Source organism: Ambystoma mexicanum, chromosome 6p, assembly GCF_040938575.1.
Source record: "Ambystoma mexicanum isolate Mex_15411 chromosome 6p, UKY_AmexF1_1, whole genome shotgun sequence".
NCBI lineage: Eukaryota > Metazoa > Chordata > Amphibia > Caudata > Ambystomatidae > Ambystoma > Ambystoma mexicanum.
In genome coordinates, this window is record NC_090935.1 from 426,213,380 (window position 1) to 426,239,666 (window position 26,287).

The following is a 26,287-nucleotide window of genomic DNA, read 5'->3' on the forward strand; positions in this document are numbered from 1 at the left end:
AAACCCCCACTCCTATAGTCCAGAAAGATGTGAAATCAGCTCAAAGCCTGGCTGATATTCAGCAAATTGGAGAGCAGTTGTTCATCCCTGTTCAGTTAAATGATGGGAAGGACTCTGTTCTCGCTCGAGTGTGTGTGAACAACGGTAAGAGCTTCATCAGCGAAGCCATGTTCCGCCAACTCCCAAAAGATCCAGCCATTCCCACCTTCAAACTGATAGACAAATGGGAAATGGACCTGGAAGCACCTGACTCCAAACATCTCCTGCCAAGCAGGTGTATGCTCAAAATCTCCATTGGCAACAAGAGCATAGTCCATAATTGTTGGGTCGTGCGAGACGTCACTGCCGCCTTTTACTTAGGCAGTGACATTCTCAATCGCTTTGCCATTAGTTTGGACCTAATAAACTTCAAAGCTTGGTCCCGATTAGCGGATAATCCCATGGGCTTTGATGATCCAGAAAAAGCATTTAGGTCAGCTCAATTGCTACCTTATGCAGTTGAAATTCAGGTTAAAGAGGAAGTCACCATCCCAGAAAGGACCCGACAATTCTCCCTGGAAGTGAAAGTTAAAAGGGGACAAGAGTTGAAAAACCCTGATGCTTACATACATCTAAATGCTTCTCTCCAACAGCAAGGGTTGGGGGTAAACCCAACTCCATTAGTCAACATAGAACATGACACCATTCCAATAGAGGTGGATAACAGCGACTTAAAGAGTATTACTCTAGCCGCAGGCACAATTATTGGAATGGCGGTTGATGACCGACATTTTTCCATAGATTTAGGAAATGAACTGTTAGGGCCAATCCCCAAGGACTGCTTTGACAGTGACAGTGATGACAACGCAACACCAGACAGGATTTTTACCCGGCATGGGGGAAACTTCCTGGTGTACACTTCCTGCCCCTATGGTAAGGAAGATGTGACCTGTGACTTCAGGAGGGATGAGGTGATTTTCCAGGTCCATGAGGGCTGCCTTTTCCACCTGAAGCCTCCGGTCCAAATCAGCACTCTGACCAGGGACTTCTCCACCCAGTTGGAGGAGGCCGCTGAGATAGCCAAACCAGAAGTCTTTCCAGGCTTCAGGCAGATGGTGGAAGAGAGAGTCAACCTAGCTGATGCCTGTGTGACTCTGGAACAAAAGCAAAAGTTGAAACAAGTTTTCTTGGATTTCCAAGATCTCTTTGCGGTAGACTCATATGACTGTGGTCGCACCGACATCCACACCACAACAATCCCCACGGACCCTGGCATGACTCCAGTGTTTGTGAAGCAATATCGCTTGCCTCTCGCATCAATGGAGTCCCTTACTGAAATAATTAAGAACCTTGAGTCCCGGGGAATAATCCGTCCAGTCCACAGCACCTTCAATAATCCGGTGCTGGGGATATTAAAGCCAAACGGCCAGTGGAGACTCTGCGCCGACCTTAGGGAGCTCAACAAACGGGTCCATACTTCCCGATGGCCACTGCCCTACATTGACCAAGGGCTGGCCCAGATCCAGGGGTCACAGGTATTCACTGCAATAGACCTGACCAATGGGTACTGGACCGTGCCTGTCAGTAGGGAGGACCAATACAAACTGGCTTTTACCTTTGGGGGCCAGCAGTACACATGGACCCGGACTCCCTTCGGATACCTTAACTCCGGTAATGAGTTCAATATTTTCCTACATAAGGCCATGCCCGACCTGGGTGCAAGGGGTAACCTGGCTTATGTAGATGATGTCCTCATCAAAAGTTCATCTGTAGAGGAACACATAGCAGAGATCCGTTATGTTCTGACACAGTTGAGGGCCGCCGGAGCAAAACTTTCCTTTCAGAAAGCACAGTGGTGTAGAACCCGTGTTAATTTCTTGGGGCATGAGATTGCTCCTCAGGGTCTCTGTCCCCAGGAAAAGAAAGTGGAAGCACTTCAGAAACTGAAAGACCCCACAACTCTGCGGGAACTAAGGAGCCTCCTTGGACTGACTAATTACAGCAGAAAGTTCATTGAGGGCTACGCAGAGATCACCAGACCCCTGATTCATCTCCTGAAGGGGGGGCTCAAGTGGGAATGGGGTCCAGAACAAGCCGAGGCAGTAAAACAACTCAAAAGAAGCCTCTCACAAGCGCCTTGCCTAGCTTACCCTGTCAGAAACAAGGAGTTCTTCCTGGAGACGGGGTTCTCTAATACGTGCTTGACGGCAGTATTATATCAAAAGCATGACAAGGTCAATAAAGTAATCTCCTATGCGAGCAAAACTTTATCCTCTGTGGAGGAAAAATTCAACGATTGTGAGAAGGCACTCCTGGCAACGGTGTGGGCATTGAAGAATTACCGCCCGTTTATCCAGGGGGAACACATCATAGTGGAGACTCCACACCAGCCTCTGCAATATCTCCAAAGTGACAGAATCCGGGCCGGAAATGTGAGTAATTCCCGAATTACTTCCTGGATTCTGTCAATGCAAGGCTTTCCTGTGGAGGTCAGATATGGCCAAAACAAGAAGAGTCCCCTCGCGCAAGGTCTGGCTGACTTGCATGATTGTGCCAGAGAAAACTGTCTCGAGGACGAAAGTCTAAAAATAAAGGACAACATGGAGGCATACCTTAATTCCCCCCACAAAGTCTTTGAAGAAGACAAGTGTGAGGGAATGCCCACTGTGTATGTGGATGGATGCTCTTACCATGTCGACAACAACGGGGAGAAAGAACTGGTGGCCGGCGTAGGGAATGCATGGGTGAATGAGTCCCCAGAACCCTCCGCTGGATACAAAATTGGTCCCCGAAGTAGTCAGGTGGCAGAATTGATGGCTGTGCATCAGGCCATCCTCACTGCTGTCCAGCATCAACTCCACGAACTGGTCATAATCACAGATTCGGATTATGTACGGAACGGGTTCGTGGAGCACCTGGTTAATTGGAAGACCAGAGGCATGTTATGTGCTAACAACAAACCCTTGAAACATGGGAAGTTGATCCAAAACATTGATGATCTGGTCACCTCGAATGGGATGACCATCTATTGGAAGAAGATCAAGGGTCATTCCAAAGTAGAGGGACCAGACAAAACTGGAAATGACTTAGCTGATCAGCTGGCCAAAACCGGGGCCATCCAAGGGGATCTAATTGAGATTGAGTCCCTGTTGGGGGAAATCCAGGTCACTGCCATCACTAGGTCCCAGACAAATGCTCACAACGACCTCTCAATTGCACAATGGAGTAAGGAGACCCCTGATGCTGATTTGATTACCGCTCAGAAGGGGGATCCAATTATTGGTAAATTTTACCAGCACCTTGAGGACCCTGAGAACTTTCCCCTGACGGATACCGATTACATTGGGAAAGAGGACCTAAGAGTGTTGATGAAATGTCCAAAAATGTTCCGAATCCAAGACGGTTTGTTGGTAAGGAAATCCAAAGCTGGCCACGACCAGTGGGTGGTGCCTACCTCATTCCGAAGCCTGATGTTAAGTCACGCCCATGATGCGGCCACCGCCGGTCATAGGGGGTTTCACACAACATTGGAAATCTTAAGAGAGGTTGCATACTGGCCACACATGGGCCAGGACCTCAACCAATATTTGAAGGGTTGTCTTGTGTGTGCACAATTTCAGCCGACATCCCTCACACACCGGGCGCCTTTACAAAAGAGGGGAATGACACTGCCATGGTCAGATTTACAGATCGACTTTGTAGGCCCTGTGATTCGCTCGGCTAGGGGGAATAAGTACATGTTGACTGTGACATGCTTGTTTACCAAGTGGGTGGAATGTCTCCCAGCCCCAAACTGCAAGGCAGAAACTGCAGCTGCCTTGATGATTAACCACATCTTTTCCCGTTTTGGTCTACCTCAAAGGATTGAGTCAGACAGAGGTAGCCACTTCACCAGTGAAGTAATGACAAAGATGTGGGAGATACTGGGGGTCAAGAGAAAGCTGCATATTGCTTATAGACCAGCTTCTTCTGGGGCAGTAGAGAGATATAACCGGACAATTGTGAGCATATTAAAGAAGTTTGTGGCAGATTCTGGGCCAAGTTGGGATATCCGATTACCTCTGGTCCTAATGGCCATCAGATCTACCCCTTCATCTGCAACCAAAATGTCACCATTTGAGTTGATGACTGGGCGCAAGATGGTGCTTCCGCAGCATTTGCTCTACAGGACCCAAGAGCAGACACTGATAAATGCCTCCACTACTCATGAGTATGTAGAGAATTTAAGGAAACACCTCCAACATGCTTTTGCTTATGCTCAGCGGAATCTAGAAAGATCGACTGATAGCATGAAGACCCATTATGACCTGAAAACTTCCAGGAAGGAATATCAGGTGGGAGACCGGGTCTATCTATACAACTTCCAAAGGAACCAGGCCAAGCAGCGCAAATTTTTGCCTACATGGAAGGGACCCTTTGAGATCGTCGATAAGATCTCCCCTGTGGCCTACAAGATCCGCATCCCCAAAGGTGGTTCGGCAGAGGGGGAAGACAAGTGGGTCCACATAAACCAGTTGAAATGTTGCCATCCCAGGCACACTCTGCAACAACTGGAGGAATCCTCTGGAATCCTAGCGGGTACTGTATCAGACTAATTCAGTTCCAATCATAAAACATACCACATCTAGTCTCTAACATACTGGGATTTACATGAAACTGTCTCTAGTGATACTGTTTTTATTAAAATAAGAATGTAATGTTTCGTTACGATGAAATGCATATGCTGCCCCACTATCTCAACAGTGGTGGAAAAAAAAATCGTCTATGAGTAGATATTGCCGCTCTTCCTTTATCATCCTAGGAGAGATGAAACCATGAAGGATGACCAAGAAGGACGATCCGGAGACCGGGAGCAAAGACACAACGGGCCCGGGGTACCGCCCAATCTTCCCATCAGGACCGGCGAGGAGAACTGATCGATCTGACCGGATGGAGAAGAAGATGCTGAACTGTGCCATCTACAGAAGAGGAAGAAGATTATGCGGACAGACCGGTGCGTGGGTCAAAACCCTTGGGCACGCGACTCCCCATCGACCCAAACTCAAAGTGCAGTCACGTGGGGGGGCTTGTTGGGTGTCCTGACCCACGTTTAAGCTATCCTGCTACAACATTTGGTGCTGTGGGCTTAGGAAATTCAAGATGGCGGAAAACCCACATGTGCGCCGAAATCCAGGAAAGCTGCGCAGTTTGTGCGCCCACCAAAATGGTTGCCTCACTTGCCACCCACCAGTGCGAGAATGAAAGGCCGGGTTGCCATGAGGGAAATGGGTTGCCAAAGGAAAAACAGTAGCGCCGGTTAGCTTCAAAGCGCTTTAAACCACCATTGGACTACCCGCACAGTAGTCTGAAACCATTGGGAATGGCAATGCTGATTGCCAAATGCAACCTAGAAGTGTGGGGAATTCATTTCTTAAATCCCAAAAATGAGTGCAGTACCAGTACTCACCACTATCCAAAAGCCGGCGTTTTAAAACCACTCTGTGTGTTTTTCTGAAGGCAAGCAAAATGCCTATTTCAAACCTTGCAACATGTGCAAAATATTCACTGAACACCAGCAGACATTTGGCAGAATGGAGTTTTGTGTGCCTACAAAATCTGGGAAATGAAGAGCCCAAAAACAATGCTTATAACAAAAATGCTATGGAGTCAGCAGCTTAAGCCTAACTGCAACTGGATTTAAAACCACCAAAATCGAAAATGTTAAATTAAATGAGTGACCTATGTTTGGTGTCACATGCCTTTGTAACTGTTGAAATGTCATAGTTTTGCACTTAGAATCAGCATTCTAGCTGCATGTGTAAAATTACAAGTTATTTTAAAAGCAACAAAAAGTTAGCTGAAGGTCTGGCTTAAGGAACTTGATTTTGCCTAGCAACGGATCCCATCAGGAGTGAAACTTGAGTCACAACTATGTTCCCAGGCCAACCTTCCTTTTGCTGCCCACACAAAGGATATGCCATCTATCTGATAATTGAATTATCTGTGCTCTGCCAGAGAGTGAACAAAGCCCTCTCCACTCAGGCAAAGGTTTTTATTACAGACGTCGTAAAAAGTGGCTTCCTCCTGGAGAAGCTGGGAGGGGCACTGCCTGTGAGAAGCAAGCTGGCTTGGCAGAAACTGGAAAGACTGGTTTCTGTACCATGTGACCTGAAAAGACACACCCCTGCAGCAAGGATATGGTTTTATAAAAAGGGGGATAATTCATAGTGCGGACATGTGAAAATTTTATAAATGATACCATAATTCTTGTGATTTTTCTGCCCACAGTTTAAGACGTGGTAGGAACCGGTGGTATGTTCAGGGGGGTTTTAGCGGAAAAGTGGATATTACTCTAAATGTGTGCATGTTAAAAATCTGAAACTTCATCAGTTAATGTCCCTACCCCCTGCACACATGTATGTAAAGTTGGGTCCATGTCGGAAATTGAAAAAGCAGTTAAAAAGTCAATTATGTACACCCTTTGAATGCAAGCTCCGAGAATGAGCAGATTTGGACATAGACATGGCTAAATTCAGCCACACCATGTATATGTAATTTCAAACAACTGTGTAACTCTGAAGTATGGATTTTGATCATATATATATTTGGGTGCACAGATGATAAGGGAGGTTGTTTCAAGAGATCATAAAATGACATCAATCTGACTCACAGTTCAGTTTGCCAATCAAGCGGAGGAATGGAAGCCTGACCAATGACGAATGAGAGGGGCAAGTCTAGTGATGCAACACACACACCCATTCTCAAGAAACAGATAAAAGCAGAGAGTCAGGACACATAGAGAGATTCAATTTCATCTGCCGCTGGAAGCCCTGCCGGAAAAATCCATACTTACCTCCATCAAACTCCAGAAAGCCAAACTAGAGACTTCAATCTATCCAGAGCAGAGACCAGACCAGAGAGAAAGCAGTGCTGTGCCTAGCAGAGACCAGACCAGAGAGAAAGCAGTGCTGTGCCTAGCAGAGACCAGACCAGAGAGAAAGCAGTGCTGTGCCTAGCCGAGACCAGACCAGGCGCTGTGAGCAGAATCCGGAAAGACCTGACCAGACTGAAGATCGTGACCAAGTCGCTTTCCTGTTCAAAATCTCTTGTGAGTACTTAGCAAAACTCAGAACACATCTCTTAGTTTAAATTCATCTAATTCAATCTATTTAACCTAAGTAGAACTGCCTCCTATCTGTCACCTGTCATTTCTAGTAAAATTTGTCATTTTGAAAAAGTGTGCGTTTAAAATTTACAAAACCAAAAACGACATTTACTAAATTACTCATATCTCCGCAACCGTTTGGGCTAGAGACTTGCAATAACTTTCATTTGGAAGCTGAGATCCCAGGCTTTCCTAGGACCCCAAAACGGTAGAGATAGTCCTTGCGGTCCCTTTGTAATAGCGCTCGGCGCATCCGCGAATTTTGCCGCGATTTGCAATTTCTTCACATGTAAAAAAAACTGCTGCTGCCTGATTCCATTTGCCAGAAATTCGTTTAACCTGTTAACTATCCCTGCATCATTGCTAGTGTGAGCCTGGACTAATATTAACTAGATACCACTCACCCTGAACCTCTAAAAGGGAATTAAAAGCGTTTCCAGCATATTTCTCATTCATTGCTAGCACCTATCAAAGCATTGGCCTGTGTTTTCAAACTTCTGTTTAAGCTTGCTGGATTGAACTGAATTACAGTTGATTGCATTTCTGAGAACTGTGTGTTTTCCTTCCATTTCCTTGCCTTGCATCAAGGGGGGGAGGGGAGTAGCCAGAGAAAAGTGATTACATTGTTTGGTTGAAATCATATTGCGTATTTTCTGTACTGCATTCATTGAATATTGCATCCACCTGAGCCTACATAAAGCATCCTCTACCACATTATACTTTTGTTCCTATTTACCAGTGTGCTACCTTATCCATTTCATGTCAACTCATTAGTGATTAAAGAAGTGTGCTAGTGCCAGATTCTCCGTTGTTAATATTTACCATATCAGATTAAGTGTGATATTCAATTATTAATTTATTAAAAAGTGTGATATATATTTTAATTTATCAAATAAACCTTTTAAACTTGCAAAACAGAATTACTTCTTGGCTCAGTGGGGTCAGGGGGATTCCAAGAGAGGGGTGTTATACAAGGGTAGTCATCCAGAACGCATGAACTGGACCTAAAGATATATCAATAAGGGTTTTCATTCAGTATTCTAGACTAGGCGTTAACTTAGCTGTAGTGCTGAATTGAATCCTCTTACAGTCATAACGCTAGGACAAAAAGGCCTCACATTCAGCTGCAACCATGTCATAGACGATCCTAGAAGAAACATGCAACACAGTGAGATCAGTGCCTCATTACAGGTCCGGCGGTAACCATGCCAGTGATACCAGAGGGTTGCCGCCAGACCGTAATGCTTTACCAGGGCCTGAATTCCCAGTAACACCAGAGGATTACAACCCTGGCAAACCGGAAAGTCAGGTGCCGGCAAATTGTAAGTCCCCATTCCCATAGAGTCCCAGAGGAGTGGGGGCCACTTAAGCACCGGTACTGTTAATAACGGATCCGGTGCTTCTGTGAAAACTCTGCAGGCGGGTGCCGTTCTGCTCGACAGGTCTGACCTGCTGGGTGGGATGGTACCCGCCCGCAGACCTGTAATATGCTGGTCCAGAATCAACAGTGCCGGTAGGCTTACCGGCACTGTTGTTTCCAGACTAGCAGGCTCAGAATGAGCCCCAATGGGCCTCATTACAAGTTTGGCGGTAGCCTTGCCGGTAAATCCAGCAGGCTGCTGACAAACTTGCAATTATTTCTGGTGCCGACAAATGGGCAATTACCGGGTCATTACGGCCCTGCCGGACCCGGTAATTGCCCATTTGCGGGCGCCGGAAATAAAATGCTCCCCATTCCCATTCGGCGCCATAGGGCTGAATGGGAATGAGGAGGTCGGATGCACCGGCATCTTTATAAACGGCATCTGACATGCTGTGTTCACGGATAACTGTCTACCTGACAGGTCCAACCTGGCAGGCAGAAAGGCACCAGCAAGCACAACACGTAGTTTGCCGGTCTGGGCACTATGATACTGGCCTGCTTACCAGTACCGTAGTTCCCGGACCAGCAAACTTTTAATGAGGCCCATCTCTTGAGTTCATTGTTCTTACTAGTGAAATATCATATAAGAAGGACACCAAATTAGAGTGATTTAAAATATTTGTAGAGCCTGAATTCAGACTAAATTTAGAATACATTCAGGTCCTAATTGACATTCACCCCACTACTGACTCCCAAATGTCCAAAGCCTTTGGCTGCCCTTCCCATCCTTTCATTTCATCTTTTGCTTTCTTTTTGTCATTTAAAAAAAAGCAGTAGTAGTAGTAAAATAAAGGAGGGGAGAAGGTCTGAAATAAAGTAAGAAAATATAGGAAGAGAATGAGTATGGAGGCTAGGGTAGGCAGAAGGGAGAAAACAAATATCACGAAGAAGGTAGAGAAATAAAGCTGGAAAAATAGGAACGTCTGACTCTGACTATGTGTTGAAATGATTAAGGCTGGGCAAATGTCCCCACAATTTACCCACAATTGTATGGTTAACACAGTTTCAAAGGTCTGGTGAACCATGAATATTTGCTGGTCACTTCTGGGAGTACAAACCAGTCCCCTTGCACTCTCCCAAATCACCTCTCTACTGCCTCCTGCCACCCCCTGCTTTCCCTTAACTCCACCCCCAGCACCTCAACAAAATATACATTTTCTATGCAAGTGCCTAGTAAGGCAGTGGGGCCTCCCCTCACTATAGGTCCCTAATTATTTACCCCTGGGAGATCTCAAACCTTTCCAGAAGAGTGTCTAGAAAATGTTAAAAGTTTGTACAAACCCCACTCAAACAATATTCAGTTTTATTGTAGAATCCCTGAACTATGAGAGGGCAGGGGCAACACGTCGGTCTTGGAAACAAGACAACAGATTGGAATCCTCATCCCATGCTTAGAAACCACTTGCTGGTATTAAGCACCTTATAAATGAACAATAAAATAAGTAAATCAAGAATATCATCCAGCCCTAGCAGTGAGGTACAACTTTAATTTAGTATTTGGGATGTGTTCCTTTAGGTCAGCTGGATGGTGCTTAAAGGTTTGAAGGATATCCTTCATTAAAAATGACATTAAAATAAAGACATCAAAAACGACATTAACAACTAAAGAATTCCAAAATCAAAATGAAATTATCAGGCTTCACCAGTAATCAGCACTGTCAGGCATCCTACAGCCCGTTGACATTTATTTTGTCATAGAATTCTAATGATTTGCATGTGGGCTGTCTCTGTGTGTTGTGTTACATAGTAGAGTCCTGTGAGAAGACTTCTTAGAATCTTAAGTGTACCTTGTTGTATTGGGATAAAATAAACAACAATCCCAGGACATAGACGCATGAAGCATCATTGGTACCTGGTTACATGTAGGAACATCCCTGTCAATGTCCTGCTTTTCGAACTTGAAAAGGTATGTAATACTCTGAGCCAAACACTAGATGGCAACAGATGCAAGTAAAGCACGCTATTCTAAGCTAATACAAGCCACAGAAAGACAATTAATGGGTAAGTAATTTTTGCCGTACAGGCAAGCCATTTTCTCTGAGTAAATGATTGGAAACACCTCGCTCATGTCACTTGAGTGTACACAGGTACTTGAAACCCTGCCTGGGAATGGGGAGTAATGAATACCGGCACCCGGCAATGGGGATAGACCGAGTCCGGCGGGGTCGGAATGCCCCCGTACGTCCCCATTGCTGGGTCCCAATAATTCCATGAGTTTGGCAGCAGCCGGGCTGGTTGTACCGCCAAACTCGTAATGAGGCCCATTGTGTTTTCAGTCACTCATCTTTCACTCTATTTTGGATCATGTACAGATAAACATGACTAAACAATGAGGTTCAGCACACACAAGTGTATTGGTTTATAAAGCACCAACACAGGTGAAAGCTTTCTGAGAAAGTTAGATGATTGTCCTCTGCATAGCATCAGATTCCTACAGCTGCTAAAAACAGACCTTTAAGGTTTAGCAGTCCTGTTTGGCAGTGGTCATTTTATGAGCAATCCATGGAATATAAGCCTTTCTGATCTCAGTGTGCTGAACCTTCTATACTGCAGCATAGCCCTGCAGAACATAAATGAATCTCTTGTGTTTTAAATGTTCTATTTACAGTAGACTTATTATATGTAGCGGATTTATTGAAAATATATCATGCTATAAGATGTATTTAAATAAGCCATAGCCATCTCTTAATAGATTCTATTGTAGGATTTTTAGTGCTTTTAGTCATTTTTAAAAGGACCATTTTGTTTCCATTTGCTGTATTTTACATCTGGCAGCGCGACACGTTAAGTAAATGTGGACAACTTGCCAGTGCTCCAAAAAAGAAAGGTCCCAATCGACTTACTCTACCAGTTGCTTTCTTTTCAATTTAGGACAACAATCCTCTTTCTACATATATTTTAAATGAATATAATAATAGATATAAGTAGAACAATACCCAACATGTTACTGGTAGTTAGGAGCAGGCTATTGTTTCTTGTCATTGTTTGATATTGAGTGGGTATAGTGAAAGGTTCTTTACAGAACACCAGACAACTGCTTTATTCGTATTTATTCTTTTTATTTGAGAGCATTTGGCCAGAAAAGATGTACGTCGGTTATAAACAGTAGTAAATATAGAATTTCCCATTTTACTCTAATGGATAATGTGGGGAAATGATAAAGGGCAGAGTCTAGTGGGCAGTACACAATTTTGCATTCTACACATAGAAGAGCGGGCTCAGAGTCATGGTGCTGCATATGGCTTTCATTTGGAATCCATTCTTGCAATGCTTACATGTCTGGGCAGCGAATATGTTCCTATTCTCTTTAGTTCACTGTAATATTCACAACACTACTTTTCTTCTGCATCTATGGAATTGGAACATTTAATTAGCAAGAATAAAGGGAAACAGAGAAACAGTCCACACAGCACTGCCATGGTGCTGTGGAGAAATGTGGACACTCACTTAATTTGGAAAATGTATTTGTATAGCCTTAGTTCTTTGCAGGAATAGTCATTGGGCTGTATAGGTGGATTGGAAATCCTAAGCGAAACAGACAGGCAAGGAAATCCTGCACCCAATACAGACGAGTCAAGGTAATGGACAAAGGCCTGTTTTATTAATAGTTTGTATAAAACAGGGACAGCAATAAACACCAAGGTCTCCACGCTCTCATCATTCTCAAGCATGAGAACAGTTTAAAAGCAGAAATGTCTCATTACAATCTTAGTTACAAAAACCTACGGGAAGATGAGATTGGTTAGGGGAATTGTCTACATATGGAATACATAATTGTCAGTGTTTCTATTGGACATAGGTATCTGGTGGCTCCACCTCGGACCACCCATACATTGATAAAAGTAAGAAAGTCATCATCGCAATAGCACATTATTGGCTACTGCAACAGTTGCAAGTTGGCATCATTGGAAAGCATTGATTGGTTGGCATTGACTTTACCAACCTTGGATACTTGACAGGTCCTCAGCACTTGAGCAAAAATAGTGGTAGGGGGAGTGACACCAAGGAGCCACTTTTCAATTAAATAAGACACCATCCATGATGTCCAAGGCCACAAGCCAGGACATCTAGCTTTTAACTTGGCCTTGTCCGGCACCATTTGTTCTGAGAACTTTTGGGGAGTTGAGGCAGGTACATATCTGCGTCTGCAGCTCATGAATGCATACTTTTCTCTAGTTAAAGGTCATGTGTGAGAAGACCACATTTCAAATTATTCTGCTCAGGGATTACCTTGACTTTAGTTCCTATTAATATGGATGCCATTTTCTCCTTGCTCTCTAGAGACTTAGTCGAGCTACTCCCCATGCAGTACTAAGCATTTAATTAGCCGGCCCTTGGCACTCAAGGGTTGTTTTGTTCGCTACTTAATCTAAGAGGAATATGCTTTGTGCTTGAGAATTATTATCTTCTGTTCTTCTTTAGAGCTGTCCAAACCTCCCTTTTCTGCAGTAACATGGGAAGGGAGCTACGTAGCCACTGTATGACCTGCACATGTCTGTGTTTCAGCTAATTCAGCAAATCGAATCTCCCTGCAGCTTTGAGACATCTTTGGATGCTCCATTCAATCTATCGTGGCTGTGCTGTCCATTTCCTCCAAAATGGCCACTTGTTACTGTTGCATTTCTGCATTAAGCAAGCTTTATGCATGTTCTTATCTGTCTTGCATTTCAGTTTATACATTGATTTTGTCATGTTTCTAGTGTCTATTGGTACAAGTAACATTCTTCATGTCTAAATCTGAGTTTGACCTACTGTCTGTGTATCTTCATGGTAAGTGTATATCTGTTTCATGTCTAGTGTGTCTACGTGTATTAGTTTGGAAGTGAAGTCACTTGTTCTCGTCATCTTTGGTTACACCAAGTTCAGTTCATCTTGAGTTTGCAGACTCATCTTTTCCTTGATAGTTCCAGGATAAGGTCAGTAGGGTTGTCTTAGTGAGTAGCATCTCTAATGCTTGCAGTATTTAGATGTGGGAGGGGCCAACGCCATAAACAACATACTCTTCACATTTCTATGTTATGGAGGTAGGGGAGGAACCGATGTTATGAATTATGTAACCATCTGTCTCTCGACATTCCTCCCTCTGGTCAAGTCCTCGACCACATCTCAGGCAGGGCTCTCCCCCCAGGCAAGGCACCTTGGGGATCCATATCTTAGACACCCTTGTCAGGTCACCTGCATTTTTATATGCTCATTCACACTCTAGGTCATGCTGCAGCACTCCCCATCTGGTTTTCAGAATACTGAACATCCCTCATAATTATGAGGGTGTCGGGGATAACAAAATGTAGATCCTGGAGGGACGATAGAACTTTGTCTTAAGTCCATATGAGGTAGATCATCAGTCTGTGTGCATTCATGCATTTTAGTGTCCTGGCTTATTGCTAATTTCACCCATACCTCCTTTTTAGTCGTCTACTTAAATTGACTTATGGCTATTCTCAGGGTGCAGAATCCCAATAGCACTAATACTCGTATGGCTATTCGTATTTTGAGTGCATAATCCAGCCAGGGGGGAACCAGGAAAATAGATAAGAAAGTGATTCATCACCTAGAATTTCTTCCACCTCTACATTTTGTTGTGGAGATATGTTAACAATGTGATGGTCTCTATGAAGGTCCCATTTTCCCCATCACGGGAAGGTTAGAATGTGCAGCAAGGCAGGCCAATTTATGCGCACACACCACCCTCAATGGCTGTTATCAGATCGAGGAGATACCTCTTTTGGAGGGTGATAAGTCTTATTGCCCTCAGCTCCTCTCTTATGGCATTAAAGCATTTCATTGTTGTGCTAATTGTTTTCAATAGCTCCCTTGTAATTTGGGGCCATTTTGCATTTGCAGCTGTCTGTATTCCAGGGGGGAAGACAGCAGAGGAAATGACCACTGTTTTGCTAAATAATTTATACTTGTCTGGTATGTTGTAATAAGCATCCTCTGATTTTGCTGAGGAATAGTTTTTCTTTTTCTGGGCGGGTAAGGGTGATGGACTTTTTTGTTCTCAAATGTGCATCCATCTTGGGGAAGATAGTAATTTTCAGGGCTTTCTGGTGAACTACAAGAGGGGTGTGCCTACCATTACTAAAGAACAGAGTCCTCTTCAATTAGGAGGCAATTTCATATAGGCTTTCGACCCACAGGCCCAATAGTCATCCATTAGTACAGCTGTTCCTACTTTCACTCCGGGGAAATCATACATTTTCTTACACACCTTGTTTTTTCCTACTTTTGGACTAGCAGGTGATAATGGCTCCTCGTCATATGCAGTATCTTATGTGGTGATAGGGCAATGGTATTTTGAATTTATATAGCGCCTTATGTACCATTGGTATGTAGCTTGGATCACTAGCAAGCTGCTTGCAAGATGTTCTAAATTGAGGGGAGCCTCCACGCAACACCACTTAGTTTCATTATGGATTACAGTGGACCTGTAGACAGCAACCTAATCAGCAACCAGTTAGCCTGTACCATTTAGACAATATGCCTCTGTATGCAGGGAAGAACCTTGACAGTTCACGACTATGGAACATGCACATCACAGTCTTCATTAAATGCATTCCAGGCACGTTAACATGCATCATAGAGGTGAGAAGTGTTTTTACCTCTTAAAGCACCTGGTTTAACTCATCCCAGACATTTGATTTAATTAATTAAGCAGCCCTATTGGTAATAACCTCAGTAGTAAGGCCTAAGCACTAACATATGCATGCTTAAAAGGCAAAGCCAGTTCAACATATTGATTATTAATTATTTGTAATGTCAATGTATCACCTGAAGATGGCTAACGTTCTGTACAATTAAAGTTTGAAAAAGCCGATGAAATCTTAAAACCTAAAACAAACCAAAATCAGGAAAATGTTTATGCAATCATGCACACTCAATCAAAATAGAAACATAAGTGAATACCCACCCAAACACTTGTACCCACACACATATCCTGAACCTTTGTCCTCAAAGCAATAGAGTTCTGGTTCCAATATCACTTTCAATACAAGGAACCTCCAGCCAAAGTTGTTTCCTACTCCTTAGCTACAAGAGCCAATTCATGCCTGCTCCTATGCAGCCGGATAACTGGAGGTTCATGGAGAATACTTCTCCTAAACAGTATCATCCATTGTCAGAGACTATTGTTGGTGTGATGTTGTTCTTATGAGTTTCACATCAGCCCCAGATGTATTCACAAGTTATTGGCTGACTTAGATGGAATCCTACATAATAGACATAATCATGTCTTTGCTGTTTTAAGGCATCCAAAACACTTTGACGTGTAAGGTCTTGTTAGTAAATGGAGACCTTTACCAAGTATTTTCCACTTAGTGGTGTATGTATCTTCATTAGGTTATAAAGTAAATCATTCAGAACATATGAATAAGCCCTCTCTGTTGGGTGGTAAGCAACCCCATGTGTTTGATTGGAAATGAATGTGAGAATTGATGAGATTTGGTTGTATTCTATTATTTGACGATAAACTCTCTGCTTAACCAAATATGCAAACATGTTAACACATGCATGACATTAATTTCACATGATTTTTATATCAGTAAGTTTAGATAGAAGATGTATACATCAGAAATCGACTGTGGACACACTTCTAGAAGGACCCTTAGCCAATCTCCTGTCTTCCTCATTTAGAGGGCTTCAATCACTGACATTTTATGGTAGAAACACAGGGGGGTTCTTATATAGCATTTAATGGAGGCTTCTCACATTATTTTAACACCAACTACAGAGATGTTAATATCCTTCGCTGCACCTGAAAAACTTAAAATACAAGCCTGGACAGGGTGGTCAGATCTGTATGTTGTATTGTCATTCGGTAGATATTTCCAGTTACCGTAGGCCAGGACCACCTGCTGTACAACAGGTTTAGTCCACTCTTTAAATCTGCAAATCTGTTAGTGTCACCTATGTGTAGATGCCTTGGTTCCAGGACCAGGGAAAGGCAAAGACACAGCGCCTCATTCCTGCTGTTCCTATAGGAGATGGGCATGGCATTTATGCTAGCATAAGCCCAATGGAACATATACTTGCAGAGGTATACACGCATTTTGCCAACCTATTTTTGGTCGTGGTACTTTTCATCGCCAGAAACCCCGTTTTTTTTATTTTTTATTTTGGGGGGTGTTTTGTTGGGGTTGGGGTATTATTAAAATAGTAAGGGGAGGGTCCTGGGGGGGAACCCCCCACCCCAGAATAAAAAAAAACCCAAAAACAGGGTTTCTGGCGATGAAAAGTACCACGACCAAAAATAGGTCGGCGAAATCACGTAGAACCCTTGCAGGACCCCATGCTACGTGTATTCTTTTTCATTGCCTACTTTGCATGCATAAGGATACACAGAACATGGAATGTTTGGAATGCAGCTGATTACCTAAATTGTCTAGTATGTACATGGAAACAATTGCCACATTGCTGGCTACACCACCAATCATCAAATCAATCAATACAAGTTTAATCAGACACAACATACTCCCATAAGTGTGGGATTTATTATCAAGACATCTTACAAACCATCACAAAGTATAACTCATCCAGATTAATTCCGACACAGACACGAGATCAACATCACATGTTCGACAGTGCATTATTTATTTATAGCAAAACGAAATCGTCTCCAGCTTGACCATGTGTATTAAGTACATTTCTCGATTTCTTCTTTTGTTGTATAAAAGTAAGCATAGATAGTTCAGGTACTCTTAGATACTAATATAAAAAAAACCCTCGGACATCTCCACTTTAAAACGTTTGATATAATAAACGACCTTTTTCTGAAATTGCTCTATAACCAGCCAATCAATGATGTAATAAAGGCCGAGGGAATAGTCTAAATCGATGCACTCTCAGCAAAAGGCATGTTGACACACATCAGGAGGGTGAATGCAGGCTACCAAATTATAACAGGACGATATAAAGCACCAAAGGGATTCAAAATGGTTTAGTTTCGAGGACATATGCAGTCATAAGTTACTTCCCCACTTATCATAGGTTATCGTTAGAGGCAACGGTTTACATCTCAATATTTTGTTCCTGTCATTAAATGACTTAGCCCAACTTAGATACTGAGTCATATCATGCCTACCTTTAAGAAGGAAATAATGAATTGATTTTGTACACTCATATATCTCTTGTTCTAGATCAAAAGAGGTTAAAAGTCTGCATTTTACTGCTCATTTCTTGTTATCAATTGGGTTAAAGCATAAGATTTACAGTTCGTACTGTAGGGTAATACATGAAAACAATCTATAGATGCCAGGTCACCTTCAGCAAACAGAAGAATTTTCAAACACATGTGAATGATGGCTGTGCCCACAATATATCTTAATTGTCACTGTAAAACGGACGTCATGATGCCTCTGCCCACTCTATATGCCAACACTTTTGATCATGAGGCATGTACCCACGTTATATTTCAGGGCTACAGCAAAAACATGTTCCTGGTGTCTGTGCTCACAATACATGCAAAGTACCAAGACTCTATAAGAAGAAAGGTTAATTTTGGCTATGGCAATATTTCCCGTTAGTACACGGCACGCCGCGTCTGTGGGAAACACTGAACGTGGATTGTCTCATTTCCGAGCCATACTACAGTCTAATCCCGTGAAGTACAAACGTCGTTCACGTGCCGGGTACACTCTTTTTTCAAGGCAACCTTGGAAAGGGAGAAGGGACCACATGTAGCCCCGTCTCCTTTTTCCAAGGTGGCCTTTTTTATTTTTATTTTTGTCCCATCCATTAGTATGGAGCAACTTCGCACAAAATGGCGCCCTGTTGCTCCATACTAATGAAGCACTATGCGCGGTCTAGTGTTTCTAGAACCAGCGCGTACTGCAATGAAACCTTTTCCAATGGCAAGGACATGCTGCTTGAAAAGGTTTCGTAACCCATTAGTGTTCCTAGTGCTGCAAACCAGGAAAACCAGTATCCCGAGCCTACAGACCCTGGAATACTAATGGCAATAACCGCCTCGCCGGCGGGCCATTACTGCCTTATGGTAATGCCCACAGGGCCACCTTTATGGCCATCGCTACACTTGGGCCTGTAACTTGAGGCCCTGTGGGCATTACCATAGGCGGTAATGGCCCGCCGGCTCAGCGGTTATTGCCACAGTATTGCCATGGAGAGAATGTACTCATGTTAATTGTGCCACAGTTTGCCATCATAAGAAGGCGTTTTCATGCAGGCTGTGCCAATATATGCCCTTATTCCCAACATGAGAACAGATTGATGTTGGCTGTGCCCAATAATACTGTTATTGTGCCCCTTCAAAAAGACATTTTACAGTTGAGTGTGCCCAGATATGCCAGATTTACTACTGAAAGAATCCACTAAATTGACTCTGCTGAACAATCTGCTGAACAATGCAAGTTTAATTACACTCACTTGTAAGGGGCTTTCCCCCATGTAAAAGAGTCAATCCCCTATGCACTTTCACCGACAGCAGGATACTCCAAGAATGCCCATGTGGGTACATTGAATATCTTCCACCCATCTGGTGGCATAGAACCAGTTTACTACTACAGAGGGTTCAATCATTAACATCCTCACTTCATCTGGTGAGTTGACGTCTTGCCCCATCCCAAAGCCAATCCGGAGATGTGCTCTCAGTGGGGGTGTCGGCACAGTGTAGCCATACTGACAGCATTACCCACAACGCACTATGCACAGAACTCTTGTGGGTGCCAGGATCAAAGTGGGAGATAGAACTCCGAAAAAGATGGCAGGGCACCCAATGCTTTCCCATGTATAGCAGGTTAGCTTCTAGCACGCTGTCAGTCAGCAAGAGATTAAGTAGCTACTCAGTGAGTGTAGCACATTTCGATGTGCAACTGAGAACCACGTGTCTTACATTGATGATGTGCGAAGTTGTGTTCTTACAAAAAGAGTTTGTGCATGCACAAGACCGCACGTTGCTTCTGTTTCGTAATGCTGGTGCTTATGAGTTTCTCAAATGTCTACAGTGCATTCAAATAGTTATTTTGTGCCCAGTATTTAATATCATCTTGCAATATGTGATTGTCTGCATTTTTCTGTAAAATGTTTTAAGGGGGGTTGACCTTTTATTTACGCCATGAATGTGTTTTTTCCCCCTCAGAGAGAATTCACTACAGATTGTAAACTGAAGGAGCGGATGGAGGAAAATAAGTACAACACATACGCCTCTTACAAATGGAGGCACAAGCAAAGGCAAATGTTTGTGGCCCTGAATGGGAAAGGAACTCCCAAGCGAGGACAGAAAACAAAACGGAAAAACACCTCTGCCCACTTCCTTCCCATGCAGATCGATAGACATTACATCAGATGAAGGAGTTGGCGGTTGGCGTGGTTGGACGAAAGGGTCTCTTGCCAAGTACAATTGGTGATCCTCGAGAAGAGTCGCCATACAGTAACATGGAAAGGAGCACTGCATACACCCGTTTGTTTCTCCTCATTGCTGGCACAGGAAGTACTTGTAGTTAGTTCCGTGTCATATCTAATAATCTAGACACAGGCCAGAGTGAATGCGATGGAAGCTGCTCCCCAATGTGAACAATGATCTTGTTTTTTTGTATAGTGCTCGAGGACTTAATGGACACAAGAGGAAAACTGCTGAACGATCTTCTGGGAAGTTATTTATGGAATAGTAACTCATATTAAAGCCCCCATTACTCATTCGGGCAAAGTGATCCAGTGAGCAGAGAGTCACACAAGCATTTACTGGAAGCATTTGGATCACACGGACGAATAACGGAGTTTCTGGCGCTGTGGAAGAATGGCTCGGATTAAGGAACGTAAACACATTGAAAACTGTTCTAACAAAGCAGATTGTAGGGTATGCCTGTGTATTCTCTCCTCATTCCTTCCTTTTTAAGTTATTTATTTAATAGGATGTTAAATATCTGTCTTCTCTATTAGAGATGGTCCCTCAGAGCGAATACTGCGTGCCCCTTTCTCGCCGATTATCAATCACACATTTTGATGCCAGCTGAATAAACTGTTTGGAGTTACCATGTCTAAGATTAGCCCGTTATCTTAAACTTTGAAATGATCGAAGCAAATGGGTTACTAGCGTGATGTAGGCTAAGCCATTTCATTCGCATGGTCTGGTGTTCGTCTATGCTGGTTTACACTTGTGCAAAGCACGCAGGAGGATGTTTCCATGGTGATAAGGCCTTGAACTAGGCTGCAAGAGAATTCACGTTTAGCCGATTTCCACTTTTCCCAATAAAGAAACTATCGTACTTGGTTCCTGTGATTGGTCTTGAGAAATGGAAAGTAAACTTTCATATCTTTATATAAAATGCATGTCATGAGAGAGACTATATCTGCCGATATCTCTTTTTTTCCTGCGTGATGCGCGTGACCTGTTTTTTTTTACGGGGATGAGAATAGCATAGGCTAAAACAACCCTGTCAGCAGGTTCAACTTTTCAGGCGCTGCCATTTCTATTCTTGGCTCGGCGTCAACGGGTCCATTTGCAGGTGATATGAGGTCACTGCTTCATGGAAGGAGGGGGTACAAGTTCAAACAGTCAAAAGGTTGGACTGAAGTTTGATGTGGTTTGACAAAAGGGATGTCCATGATTTATTCGAAAATATCTTAGCTAATGGAGAAGTGACCGCATTTATTTCACTGAAAAACGAAATGAACTTTTTACCTTTTCTACTTTTTTTTTTAATAATGCGTGGGGAGAGCCCCCACCTCTCCCTACCCGAACTTATACCCTTACCCACATCCCACCTATTATGCACTATACATATACCACTTTACCTACCATTTTCAGTGAAATAAATGTGGTCACTTCTCCTTAGGTAAAAACGTATTCAGTGATTTCTACAGTATCGTGACCAAAGAGGTATACATACATTTTCACATGGCCATACTTCAAGCATTAATTCCATGTGTACACTGATACTTTCTATCAGGGTCTTGACAGGAGCGCATACATAATTTGCATATTTTCCATCATGCAGTGAGTTCATGTATTCAGTATGTGCATGCATATATGTATTTCTACAGTTATATTGACCGAAGCCCCGGAAAGTCCATTCACAATTTACGCTGGGTCAACTAAAAGGTCAAAGGTAATATTTAAGAATTGGGACACGCTAATTATTAGAATAATTCTGGAAAATGCATTTTCTGCAAAATTATGATTTTTTTAAAGCTTCCAGAAGCTCAGCCTACCCATACTTTGAATTGTTTTGTTAGAGCAGAAGTACAGAATCAGCTATGTAAGCAGCAGCCATTTCTACCACAACCTTCAAATTACAGTCCCTTAGGGGAAAAAAAACACACACATTCCTTCTTTGCAGTGTCTTAGCAAGAAATAAAAAAAATAGTATAATAATATGTTGGTTCTAAATATTTTCACTGATAGCTCTGAGATTATATTGATGCTGCGGTTTTATCTTCATATTTCCTGTTATAAAAAAAGTATTTTTATTTTTATTGTTTGGAAACTGTATTTTGGTACAAAAGAAGAGAGACTTACTAATGTGTTGTTTTACAAAAAAGTATGTAACTTCTAAAAATGCTGGTGTTTTGTGGTCTTCTTATAACTTATTTGAGTCAATGCTTTACCAGCACTTCCAATGTTAATCTGTTATTTAAATATTAGCTGTATAAAATAAGCTTTCCCATAAAGTACAGCATGGTCAGATTGTTTCTTTTGTGTTCTCCAATAAAGTTGACTGTTTTTGTTTAAAAACAAAAAAAAGCTAAAACAGAGAATACGCTTTGCAGCCAATTTTGACATTTTGAATTAATCTATCTTGTTTACAATTACAACTGAAAGATTTAATTTTCATCCCAGAATATTGAATATACACTATAACAAAAACAGTTTACTCCTATCAGTTTAAGACTTCCTAATATGGCATACTCCTGCTGGACGAAGATCACACACTGAGGAACCGAGTGGGGACCACCCACACCAAAATGAGCATGTTTAGTTACACAATCCCAGCAATGAACGGCTACTCTCGTCCATGGTACAAATTAGGTCCTCTTTGCGCATAATCCCCTTGGCAATGCAAAGGGCTGCATGTAAACAGCCGTCTTTTAAGGATCCGAAACATTAAAGCAGGTTGCAGCTCAACATGTTGGTTCGATCAGAACAAAACGGTCGAACATTCTGCGAGTTTCAATGTTTCCAGCAATTAAAATAAGACTATTTCTCTAGATGTTTAGGTGAAATGTGCACGAAGCAAAGTGTGTAAAAAGGGGCGGCTGGAATAGAATACTCCACACCACATGACTGCTTACAGGGGATGGGTGTAAGGTATGAAGCTGGTGAGATAGCTCAGTGAGGTAAGTGCTCGCTGCTAACATCTGTGTATGTTCAGGAGGATGCAGATTAAAATCCCTCACTGTTCCATATTCAACATAATGAGTATCAGTTTCGATTTCGAAATGCACATATTACGTTTTCAGACGCACGTATGTCTATCATCGGGAGGCTATGAATGTGCATAGATAGCTGCAAGCTATGGGCTGGTGTTTAGAGAAACATATGGTGACTACTGTGCTGTGAGGGGTATGCAAAGTGCCTTATATAGCTGAACCTCTGCCATGTTGGCGGCCTCTCGATGAAAGATTTTGAAATAAAGTGGGCAGAGGAAAGAAGCTTAGTGGAAAGAGTGTGAGGAAGGCAGGTTTTGAAGAGGGCAGGCTCAAAATACCTGTTTCCTGTGTGCTGGTGTGTTTCTAAGTGGTTTCTTTTGGTGGCATTTGCCGAGCTGTTTATCTAATTGTGAGACAGCAAACATTAATGACCTACTCCATTCTCTCCCAGTGCAGTAATACTGGGAACATCGCTGGTCTGGGAAGTGGCCAGTACTTGTTTAGTGGGATAGAAGTGTTGTGACTTTCAGAGAGCACTACGGCAATGGCGGCACCAGATGGTCATCTGCATTGTTTGTGGGGATCAGTGTTTCTGGAGCTTGTCGACAGGAGTGTGCACCTGTAACACTATCCCTACTCTACGTATATGGGTACCCGTGATCCTTCAGTCGTCGACGACGTCAGATTGTTTTTTTCGCCACTGAGGTTGGGCGCAAAATGCAGAGTTCCCAAACGCAAGTACGTGCAGATCGAACATCAAGGCCTAACCGAGGCCTATCCCACCGGGTTGACAAACAGGATGAGAAAGTGACACTGCATACCATCTCCAGATGCCGAATTGAACTCCAAAAGGAGCATCACGCCTTAAAGGCAATGCAGTCGGGAGGGCGGGGTAGGGCTAAGTTATACTCCACACACACCTGTTATTAGAGAATGCCTTCAACCCCCATTACGGATACACCTAAACACAATATCTCACTCGGTTCCTGACTATCCAATGGAGAAGGCTCCATTTAAATTCTGCCCTAGGTACAATAAAAAATTCTCTTGGATGGACACACACCGAGTCTGCAAAAACTGCCTTCCAAGAGATCACGACGACTCCTGGTGCAAAGCCTGCAGGCTTTTTAGATCAAAAAGGTGCACAAAATGAAGACGCCGACAGAACAGGACAGGGACGGCACATAAGCAAAGGGCCACATCCGAACACTCTACGCCTGCACAGAGAAAACTCACGACACCTGATCAAACCTCCAAGACACAGGACAGTTCGGCACCTCAATACCAAAAAAGAGGGTAAGGTAACCTTATTCATGGAGGGGAAAGGTGCACTCTCTTCTGCTATGTAGAATAAAGGCAGCACCATTTCTGCAGCGTCTGATTTAAAGGAGGAGGAAGTCTACCCCATAGGGAACATCTTGGCTGGAGGAGAGGTTCCATTTTCTTAAGGGAAACATGAAATCCTTCATGGAATTCTGTGATAGATTCCCAAAAAAGAGAAAGGGTGAATATGGCCTGCAATACAGCCCCATGAGATATAAAACAGTACCATCCTACTTTGCACAGACTAATGACGAGGAACTGGTAGCGGAGGATATCTACCCTGGTGTGGACATGATTGTGTGGGATGAAGAAGAACCAGCAATAGACCCAGAGGACTATACTCTCCCATCCACAGGCCAGGGTAGGGATCTCAACCTCATCCTCTCGTATGGAGGACCAAGTCTTGTACGTGGATCTCGTAAAGAGAGCAGCAACAAACAAGACGCACAATCCAGACAGAAGAACTCCAGTAGGAGACAGACTTTATAGAGGTCAGTCTCACAATCCATTCATTTGCTTAAAATCATGATAAAAAGAATCACGCCAACTTTGGCCAATCCAATGCAAACTAAACCAGTGAACCCAAGGATAGAAAAGAAGTATAGACTAGTGCCTAGCAACACGCAATCCTTAAGGGGCCAGCAAATGGTGGACTCTGTGGTGGCAACCACAGCCAGGAAGAAGGACAGAGCACCTCTATCAAACAGTGAATACCCCCCTGACAGGGAGAGTAAAAAGATGTACTCCTTTGGAAGGAGGATTGCCACATCTGCATCCCACGAGGTTAGAATTGCACATTGTCACCGCATGTATGGCATGATACACCATAGACCATTGGGATGTACTAGAACATCTCACCAGTCAAGTTCCAGAAGCAACTAAGACTGCTATGCTCTAGGTCATAGCTGAGGGGAAAATCTCAACAAATGCTGTAATTAAGAAGGAAGACATGGTCCAGGGTCTAGCATAATCAAGAGGCATGCTTGGCTCAGAGGCTCTGAGTTTGAACCCGGGACACAGGCCAATCTAATAGACAAACCATTGCAGGACAATGGACTGTTTGGCCCAGCGATAGATGACACACTAGAAAAGGCTAGAAAATACCTTTAAAAAACCTAGACCAAATATCAGGATGATCCTTCTAACAAAGGGGATAATTCGGAGGCAGGCGGCCCTTTGATATATGTGATATGATATGGCATTTATAACGCACCTGTACACAAATGTTTCTAGGTGTGGGTCCTGCCATACAGCCAAACATCAGGACATACAAACACACAAAAGAGTACCCCAAGTTTCCAAAGCACCTACACTCAGGGAACTAATGGATAATCGACTGTAAAACATCCCCAAAGGACATGGCACAAGTGAAGCCACTAGAAGCTCAGCCCCCACTGCAAAATGACTGCCCAGTAGTGGTCCCCTCCAATGCAACCCCAAAAGGATGTTGTTATGTTATGTCATGTTGAATTATACCGTGCAAAAATGCCACCCAAGGGCAGTGTACAGGTGCTCACGTGGCTCTGCAAGAAAGAGAACAGGTTTGGTTAGTGAGATAAGAGTGATAGGATAGGTCTAGAATGAGGAGAAACTGGCGTCTGTGTGTGTTGGCTTGCAGATGGTAGGTTACGTGCACTGGCGTGTTGTATCCGAATGGGAAAGGTCCAATGCCTGGGATGTTTTGGGTGTGACTGTTTGGTGTGTTGGGTGTGTTATGTGTAGATTGCTGGTATTTAGGGTTGTGCGCTCTAGCTTGTTGTGTCTGTACAGGTAAGTTCCAGCGTCTGGGTTTATTTGTTGTGTGTGATTACTTGTTTTGGGTGTGTGTTAGGGTATAGATTGGCTAGCCCAGTGGCCACGTATAGTATTTGGGTGGTGTGTTTGAGGAAGTAGAAGCAGGGTGGTTAGTGCATTGGCTACTCGCTAAATTCTTCTATGTTGCTAATCTACACAACCCTGTCTGTTGTTATGCATTACTAATCTCCGCAATTCTATCGAGGTGTGACGGATGGCTAATCTTCAAAGTTCTATCTAAAAGTGATGCATGGCTAAACTTCACCTTGACAGAGGGTGAACTCCTAAATTGGAGACAAAAC

At 43.2% G+C, this 26,287-nt stretch overlaps 1 protein-coding gene across 1 annotated transcript in view; it reads left to right on the forward strand.

Annotated features, from left to right (window-relative positions):
- FGF10 (fibroblast growth factor 10) overlaps positions 1-22,169 on the forward strand; it is a 340,476-nt gene extending 318,307 nt beyond the window's left edge. The window contains exon 3 of the mRNA XM_069627240.1: positions 19,639-22,169. Within this exon, the coding sequence (XP_069483341.1) occupies positions 19,639-19,848 (210 nt within the window). The 3' untranslated portion in view covers positions 19,849-22,169. The remainder of the gene's footprint in view (positions 1-19,638) is intronic.
- Positions 22,170-26,287: the final 4,118 nt, after the last annotated feature.